This window comes from Acanthaster planci, linkage group LG10 (assembly GCF_054643075.1).
Source record: "Acanthaster planci isolate LZ-2023a linkage group LG10, COTS_SCS, whole genome shotgun sequence".
NCBI classification, from domain to species: Eukaryota; Metazoa; Echinodermata; class Asteroidea; order Valvatida; family Acanthasteridae; genus Acanthaster; species Acanthaster planci.
This window is the reverse complement of record NC_141786.1, coordinates 11,221,833-11,230,880: the sequence shown is the minus strand read 5'-3', so window position 1 is coordinate 11,230,880 and position 9,048 is coordinate 11,221,833. Positions and strand designations below refer to the sequence as shown.

The window sequence follows — 9,048 nt, the reverse complement described above, 5'->3', positions numbered from 1 at the left end:
GCTTCAGGCGACGTAAACCCGACGCGACGCAAGACACGACGTCGCGTGACCAGGGTCACACACCACCTCCTTGTCAGGGTTTTGCACAAACACACGGAAAAGCGTGCGGGATTTCAAAAGTGGCAGTGTTTGATTTTAAGCTGAATGGCCGGTTTGAAGGAATCTGCGGACAGTGCGGTTGCTGACAAGGGGTAGGTTAATGCTTTTTAACCGCATGACTGTCAGGTAGACAAATCGGCTTACGTGCCATTTGAAGTATGGGCCGGGTTGCACTGCGCTGAGTGCTTAGCTCGACATGTCAGACATGACAAGAAGGTCTCACTTGTGACGAATAAAACATCAAAGGAATACACCAGAGAAGCAGATGCTCAGTAATTTCAGATTCGCTAATTTATTGTCATTCGGATTAAATTCGAATCACATTGATAATGATCCCCACAGTCGCATGCAGGGGAGGAAGCAACCAATGCTGCACCAGCCGGCGTGGCTTCTTCCTTTCTCTGCCAAAACTACTTTTTCTTTTGCAGCTCGTCTCCACAAGCCAAAAATCTAAGTCTTTGCAGACATATGCAGCTGGCTACCTTTTGGCAGTTAACTTTAACAGTAAGTAGACGAGTGCCCTCTATTGGTCTATATCGTGAACAATCAAGCAGAAATCATAATAATCGTTCCCCCACAAACACCCGACTTAATTTATCTACTCCTGCAGATCATCTGGATTTATAAATTGAAACTGTTACGAACACTGCTTTGACAAGATAAAGTCTGTACTACTCCTGTGAACAACTTGTTCAACAGACACTTGGCCGAGAACGGCGGCAGATGTACGAGCTCATATACGGAAATGCGAGCGCTGTGTTCAGTCGAAGGTGTCAGAACCTACACCAAAGGTTCCATTGTGTCACTTGGCTTACAGGCCATTGGAAGTTCTGGCCATTGATTTCGTTAAAGTGGACAGGGGTCGCGCGGGTGTTGTTATATCAAATGTAATTAGAAATAGCGTTGCGACCCGCTACCAGCATTGTCTCCAGGAAATAAATAACCATTCCTTAAATCCATTCGAAGAACAATACATCAATCATTAATACGTGCTTGCTAATGTGACATGCGGATCTGATGGGAAATTATATTCGTGGCCAAGCTATACCATGTACTGTGAATCGCTCGTGTTAACTCTTTTTATGGCCTCAAGTCACGCGAGAGATATTATGGTGTTGGTACAGGCAACGAGTTCGGGAGCACGAACCCGCCTTGAGCAGAAATGCTTGAACCCATGACCGTAGGTCGAGAGACCCGTTTCAGGACGCGGTACATACGCAATAAGTTTTCTTTCCATGCATGGTTACTAGCGGGTGTGTATGGAGTGTTATGAAAGAACAGTGACACTAGGAAAAATTCCCCATAAACGACCTCGCGCCCAAGAAACTAAAGAAAAGGTGATCTGGAATCCACACCGTCGGCTTAAAGAAGAACCTGTACTCGGTCAGATATGTTAGGTTTGTTCCACTTAGGCCTTTGGCGGCAAAGTCATCCAGAGCTAGTATAAAGGGATCAAAGAGGAAAGTTGGAGTTTTAACAAAAAACTTCACTCATTCACTTGTCTTGTCTTGAAGGTATGTTAAGATTGAAAACTTTGGTTATATAGATTATGTAGTCTTCAGCGCATTAACTAGAATTATGTCCCGGACCGTTATCTTACATATCAGTTCGAAGTTCTGAATCATCCAGAAGATAGCTCCCACATATTTTTAAAATCATCACGCAGTTTACAAACTGACTGCTTTGCAGGTAAACTTTAATTTTTCATGCTTGCAGATTGAAATCATGTTGCAAAAAATGAAACAGCAAGAAAAGAAAGAAAAACCGAAAGGCCAGATAATCTTAAAATAGGCCCTTCATAGTCGGCATTTTTATGTAAATAAAGAGATGTTTACCGAAAGAATTCTAAATAATGCATAAGCGTGGATGTGGTAGGAAAATGTATTTCTCTTCGTGCTTTAAAACACTCTCCAGGTTTCATATATAGCCCAAAGCTCACTGCAAGGAGGAGTCATTCGTTTTAAAATGCTTCGTTAAACATAACACTTCCTATAAATTAAAGAACAACTGTCGATGTATAAACAAACAAACTAACCAACAAACAAACAATCAAACAGAGTTGTCTTAACAAGAAAGTTCTTTAATTGGAGAAGTGAGCTTGTTATGTCTTGTATTATGCTTCATTTCTACCATGAGGGACCCGAAAGAAATCTTTATAATGCGCTGTTGATCCGTTCAGTTCTCAGCTAGGAGAAAGGTTGGATCGATTTGGCTGGATCGAAACTTCGAAAATGTATGTTTTTTGCAATACAAGCCAAGAGGCCAAAATTTTATTTTGAGACAGCTGAGGCTTTTTGGGCATAATCCATTCCCCAAGCAATGGGAGGTAAAAGGGTTTAGACTAGGACCTGCCCATTCAATGTTCGCGAACTGTCATAAAAGGAAGCAAATGCCATTTTACTTGATATTTATTTCGGCGAAGAAATCACCACCACTCATATCTTGGAATAAGACGGAAAACTCTATATGTTGTAAAGCTGAATACACCAAGGGCAAGACGTTAGCCAGGTCAGTGTCTCCTTTAGCAGGATTCATAAATCTCCTCGATGCTGCATCCTTCAGTGCAGCATTCATGGTGCAAACCTCGCTTTTCGATACCACGTCCGAACAAGAATGTGCTGGCGTCCTTTGAATCCAGAAACTCTGCATCACAGGTGACGAGAGAACAAAAGTGGCACGATGATTTTGTTTTCACCCAAAATAACTCTGTCTTTTTGTATGTTACCATCAGCCCCACCTTAAAAAATCGACTCTTTCACAAATCAACAGAGCGGAGAAACAGGAGGCCTCTTTACATAAAGACAACGTCCTTCTGCAGCCTTCCTTTGCATGGCGTGTACAGTCTGTTGATGGAGACATGCATATATCATGGGGATCAAGGTGGGACCCCCCAAAAAATAAGGGGAAGAAAAGAAGCGAAACATAACAGGGGAACCAAAAAAAGAAGGAATTGGCTGAAAATTAAAACTTTTCTTGATTTCAGTTTCTGCAATCTCTGGAGAGAATGCGTCTTTATGGCAGCATCGGTTAAAAGTACTTTGCTTTCATGTTCTTAGATTATGAAATCTCTTCTTTTGGAAAACCCTTCCTAAAGAAGTGCAGGGGCAGTTTCAATACTCAAATTCTATTAGCTTTGGTTTTTTAGCTCGACAGTGAGATACAGAGGTGTAATCAGGCAAGAGGGGGAGCAAACGTTCCCACAGGGCCTAATTGACCCTTGCCTCGCTTGGCTACGCCACTGGTGGGAGACAGTATATTTCAAGTTGATTTTGACTTCACTACCTTGGTTGGAGACTCCACGGACGGCATGGCAAGTCTCACGTACTTTCTCGTAAAGAGACGCACCACAATAATTGGCACGGTATGCCCTGCATAAAATACGTCCAAGATAGCCATTATAACACCTTCTGTAAAGTAAAGGTTCTGTGCTTACCAATGTCATACACTGCTGAACAAAATGCACTCTACGGTTAACAAAATAGCAGTTAGCACCAGTCTGAACAAGGATTATGATTGTCTTCTACGCTACATTGCACTAGGATCAAGGGGCGCTGTGGCAATTCTGAAATGTATTTACGTTAAAGAAGCTAAATCAATTCCTCAATATTGAGTGGGCTGTGTAGCCAAGGAAATGTAGGGTCAAAGAGCAATTACATCTTCAACAGCTGAAACGATTATTAGTAATTTGTAGTGTCCTATGCTTTGCTATAATCTGACTTGTAATGCAATAAGACACGGACAAGATTGCTGCTGTTCTAATGCACGTGTCATGTTAGATCAAATCAATTCTACACGTGTAGTTGGTACTGCTTAATGACACAGCATAACACTATGTGCGTGAACTACATGTATGGTTTGCTGAGGTCGAAGCATTTAACAATAGTGCTTGATTGTAAAAGCATTTCAGTAAACTAATTTAAAACCTTAAAAACATAATCTGTTTGCCCAATTGTAAAAAGTAGATATAAACATTGATTACTTTTCCCAATTTCTTTTGGTGTCACAATGTTGAAGGTTATCTTTTATTCGAAGAAGCGAAATGTTCCAGGGGAAATTCAGGGGTATGAGAACCATTTAGTTGAAAACCATTCAAACGCATTCAAAATATAGAACTGCCAAAAAAGAGCAGTGAATGTAAACTTCTTGAAAAGACCTGAGAAGTTTATCTCAAGGGCTATCGTACACTCTTCAGTGAACCTCCGGGTTGACAAATAAATTACCCCAAATAGCAAAGTAATCTTCTTATCAAATTCAAATTTGTCAAATTCGATTGCATATTCATTTTGAGGTGTTGATTTTAGTGTTATTAACAAAACAAGATTTCCGAGTGAACACATTTAAACTATTTTCTATTTTTCTTGCTGATCTCCACTGGCAATATAAAGCCATCGTAGTTAGGTAGATGGTCCAGTTCTTGTTGGTATGTAGAGTGATAAAGGAAGAAACAGTCATTCGACAGTGGCCCATGAACATGGATAGGGAAAGGGCCCACAAAATTGCGAGTCCATGAAGTGTATATACACGAATAATTGGGAGGACTTTGTCAATTGTACCAAAAGGTATTTACTTCATTCATGAATCCGATAACAATAAAGCTTGTATAATGGCCCTTGCTATATGTTCGGGTAATCAACAGATTCCAAAGCACCTGCGTTCTTAAACATAGTTGCAGAAGTCCGGCCAAGCAAATGTTTGTTCCCTTATTCATGTACAAAAGAGGTACGAATGTCTTCCTAAATGTTTATTCTAAGAAATAACTTAACTTACAAATTCCCTCCATGTTTAGCATCTGCGTCAAGGTGGCCATTGATTTGTTGTACTATCCAGAAAAGAACAGAAAAAAAATATTAAAGGAAAACGAGGGAAACGTCACAGATTTTTCCCAGATATTAATTTTTTATTGTTCTGGTAAAATATTTTACTTTTCCCTTATGCAATATTTTAGATGAGTTAAAACCCAAATGGGTGCGCTTATGGTAGTGGCGTAGCTTGGATTTTACTAGTGGGGGGGGGACAAGAATCTTTTGGGGCACCAGCTTTCAGTGATGTCGTTTTGGGGCAAGCTTTTTTTTACTAAACCCTATTCAGTATCCATTTAACCTTTTTTTTAATTGCAGGGCACCTGGGCGGCACGTGGAATGTGTGTGTACATCTGCGAGTGTGTGTGTGTGGGGGGGGGACGTTCCCCAAGGTCCATCCCTGTGGCTACGCCCCTGGTTTATGGATGGATAGATGGGTGAGTTAGTACCGCCTAAACTTCCTGATCCCCGTGACACCAATAATTGACGAATTCATCAACCAAAAACCGTGAAACAGAAAAACATTCAGAAATATTCAGCTGATTTCCCCTAAGATTTTGATTCCTCTTGATGCATCACTCATTTCCATTTTTGGATTCATTTCAGGTCTCATTACATGTATTTGCCATGTTCGAGTGAAGCTTGATTTTTTGTTGGACGGTCAACATCTTCTACAGCAAGAGCGATGGCCGGTCCATGTAGCTCCAATCCCGCAAATATTCCGCTGTGCTTTTATACAAAAAACCAACGTCAAAACGTAGAGCCTTGCAGCACAAGTTTTGACGGTTTTCTTGCGGCTGTTACTTGATATTGTGTACCTGTATGCAAAACTAATTGAAGCAGCAGCTCTCTAAGGAATACAGTATCAGCCTAATCAGTGGGAGAACTCTGGAAGAGCATTGCATTAGGAAGCACTGTAACGGGAATTTACTGTCGCCTACGATCGTGGTATGATATTTAACATGCCCCATCATGCCATGGATGTCACGGCATGAACTGTAGCACCGAAGGAAAAACCAGAGTCTTTGAAATAAAAGAAAAATAAAAAATACATTTTTAATGGCCCCTAAATATTAATTCAAATTTTAAAACTCAAATTAAATTTCAAAATCCTGAGAAAAGTGTATTCATTCGGTTGAGCACCAAAGTGAATTAGAATGAAGTGAATTTATCCTTGTTATATAAGAGTAACGGTCGAGTGGTCAAGAGAAGGTATAATAAAGATTTGGTCTGGTATGTTTGAGGCCTTCACGCTTGCACGCCCCTGTGACCTCTATCCCAAATAGCGTTGATTTTAAGGATCTGTTCAACCTTGTTGTTTGCTAGCATGACTGCAGTTGGTTCGCTTAGGTCTGGTATACGTTTCCTTTTTTCCCCTTGGGTTTTCATATCTGGCAACCAACAGTACAACCAGTTCATTCACTGTCAATTACATACAGTACGACTTTGTTATGATTGGGACCGATAGACACAATATTAAGATAATTAATAGATCTGGCTTTGTTAAAGGAGTTAATGTGGTGGTCGCGTGATCTGCAATAAAGACAACCAAGGCATAGCGTTAAGCAACGTTAACAAAATATTGTATATGTTGAGTTTAGTGTATCGTGTTTAAAGGATAACTCGTACAGGATTGATAAAATTTACCCGGTAAAATCTTAAGTAACTTACGTGCTTTCAGGTTTGCCTAAGTATATGTCACTAATGGTTACTGCCGCCCTTGTTGTATGTACATATGTGCATATTCGTAACAAAAATGAACATTCATTAACTGCTCCCCAGTTGTACCCAGTGAGTGGGACTGTACGGAATGTGAGGAAGGTCTCATCACGTGACCAGCTCCCTGCTGAATGTGAATCTCAGATTGCGTATGCATTCTCTGAATGTCGAACATACACGAATGTCGATTGTTCACGGGGAGTACGCACAAGGGTCGGAAAGATACCTAGCTTGTGAGGTGCATTGCATGCGCTATGTCGTGGGTGCAGGCGAACATGGGTGTAAAGGTTTACATTATCGTCGTTTGTTCGCTCAGGGACCCATCGAGCAAATTAGATCAAGGTCAATATTCCGAAGACTGCATCCCAGAACACTAAGATACGATAAACTGACGTACAACCACAAAATCAAAACGACACCAACGGAGTCTACACAATGATCAACTCACCTGCAATGGCGCAAAGCAGCAGCAAAACGATGAATCGATTCATGATGATGGTGGTTGTTGCAAGCTGTTGAACTAACGGTATTAACGACAAAGGTTGCACTAGAAGCAGCAGTACACGCCAAGCCTCAGTATGCCAAAGAGAGGCAAGATCGTGTCTTTATAAGCAATTAGGGCCAAATACAAAGTCATCTAGGTCAAAATAAATGTACCAGGAAAAATCTTTGCCCCATTTCAAGAGGATACTTGAATGAAAGTTTTGTCCAATTCCATCCAAGTCATCATAAATTATAATTTCTACTCTATCAAAACAAAGGTATTAGTTTGCACAGTCTCGAACCAAACGGTGTAAACCCCGTCTTTTAATTTAATATTCGGCTTTCAATTACCATTATATCAAAAAGCAATTGTGGCCCTGACCAATATTGAATTTTCGATGTCATAGTCAAAGTAAAGAATAATCAACACCAACACTGTGTTTGGCTCGGTTGAAATACCAGCAGAACAAAATGTGCCCCGTACTTGACAAAGAATTAGTCAAACATAACTTAGTTACTATGTACTTGAATTTGTTCAAAAATAATTATACTTCAGTGATGAAGTTGGGCAATTTTGTCAGTTAATTTATTTTATGTTTACATTTATTTAAATCGAAACTAGAGGTTTTGCAATTGTGGTGGAAAATCGCTGAGCTGTTTTGGGGGTTTTACAAATCCATGAAAAATGACAATGCCCAAAGAACAATGTAAAACGTTGAAAATTTATAACAAACTACACGAATAAGTTAAAACGACAATCATTGTCACGTGACTAGTCAAATAATGTCAGTTTTCATCTATAACAATTCCTTTTCCTGGTAATCAGACATACTTGAGAAGATATAGTGCTTTGAAGACTGCATTTGATTTTTCGCATGACATGTCACCCGATGACATCATCTCCATAGGCCAATTTTCGTCCATAACGCTTCCCTTTCTAGATACCTGCAAATGTTTCGACCCAATCAGACCTGGACTTCAGAATGTAAGGAATTTTTAAGTGTAAACCTATAATGTTATGAGGCGTTTCACCTGATGACGTCAGTGACGATATCCTTCTTGGATCCTCTTATGACATTAACCAAAGTTTTTAATTACGACACAATGCTGTTTGGGTTCATGCCAACTCTCATTCCAGTCGGACTTATTGTTCTAAAGATTTTGGTTTATAAAGGAAACAAAGTAGCGGCAAGTCAAGTGGCCTCAAATGACGTCATTATGACATCACTATTTTTTAGAGAATGGGGGGATTATTTCTTCAAGATATTATTGAAACAAGAACAGATGTTTTTACCAAACAGTGTATTTTGTCACTCTTTGTGGCCTTTTATAGGCTTGTCGAGGGGTTGTAATTTCCCCCTTCATCTGACAGATTGACATTAAATTATTGGTTGCCAAAACGGCCAACCGTTCCTAAATCTATGTTCAATTTGCAGAATTAGAATAGGGCAAACAATTGCATTTGAAAATTATCTGAGTGTCATACCTTAAAAGTCCCCCTTTCCGAGTTGTTGGTACGTACGCCTATGTATTTGACAATTTGCGTCATTCCATCATCAACTTAGTAAGAGAAAATATAAGTTGCAAAGAATGGCAGTGGAAGGAACACCCCCTTTTATGTAGCTAATCCAGATGGTGTAGAGCAAAGGGTCGATATTGACATAATAAAAACCTCATGTCACGCTTACGCGTAATCGTTTACACTGTACGTGCTCTGAAGCCAGTTTGTCTACTCCACAGGCTACATGTCGTACATGTATACGAATGACACGCACTTACATACATAAATCCATGAGCCCGTGTACACCCACAGACACACACCAGTTTGTTTGCCGTGGGGGTGCCGTGCGTGAGGCTAAAAGATCTCTCCAGAAAAAAAAGCGCCTTGGACAAGGCTACGTGCAGACAGAATGCCTGTAACAATGTTCATTCTCTGTTTGTCGCCGTG

General features: G+C 40.2%; 1 protein-coding gene across 1 annotated transcript; it reads right to left on the bottom strand.

Moving 5' to 3' along the window:
- Positions 1–390: 390 nt before the first annotated feature.
- LOC110983915 (uncharacterized) lies at positions 391–7,239 on the bottom strand. Its single transcript, XM_087141772.1, has 4 exons — positions 7,066–7,239; positions 4,867–4,918; positions 3,382–3,467; positions 391–2,742 (listed from the first exon to the last, which is right to left on the bottom strand). Exons 1-4 carry the CDS (start codon positions 7,106–7,108, stop codon positions 2,621–2,623), a joined length of 303 nt encoding a protein of 100 aa, XP_086997898.1. The 5' UTR covers positions 7,109–7,239; the 3' UTR covers positions 391–2,620.
- Positions 7,240–9,048: the final 1,809 nt, after the last annotated feature.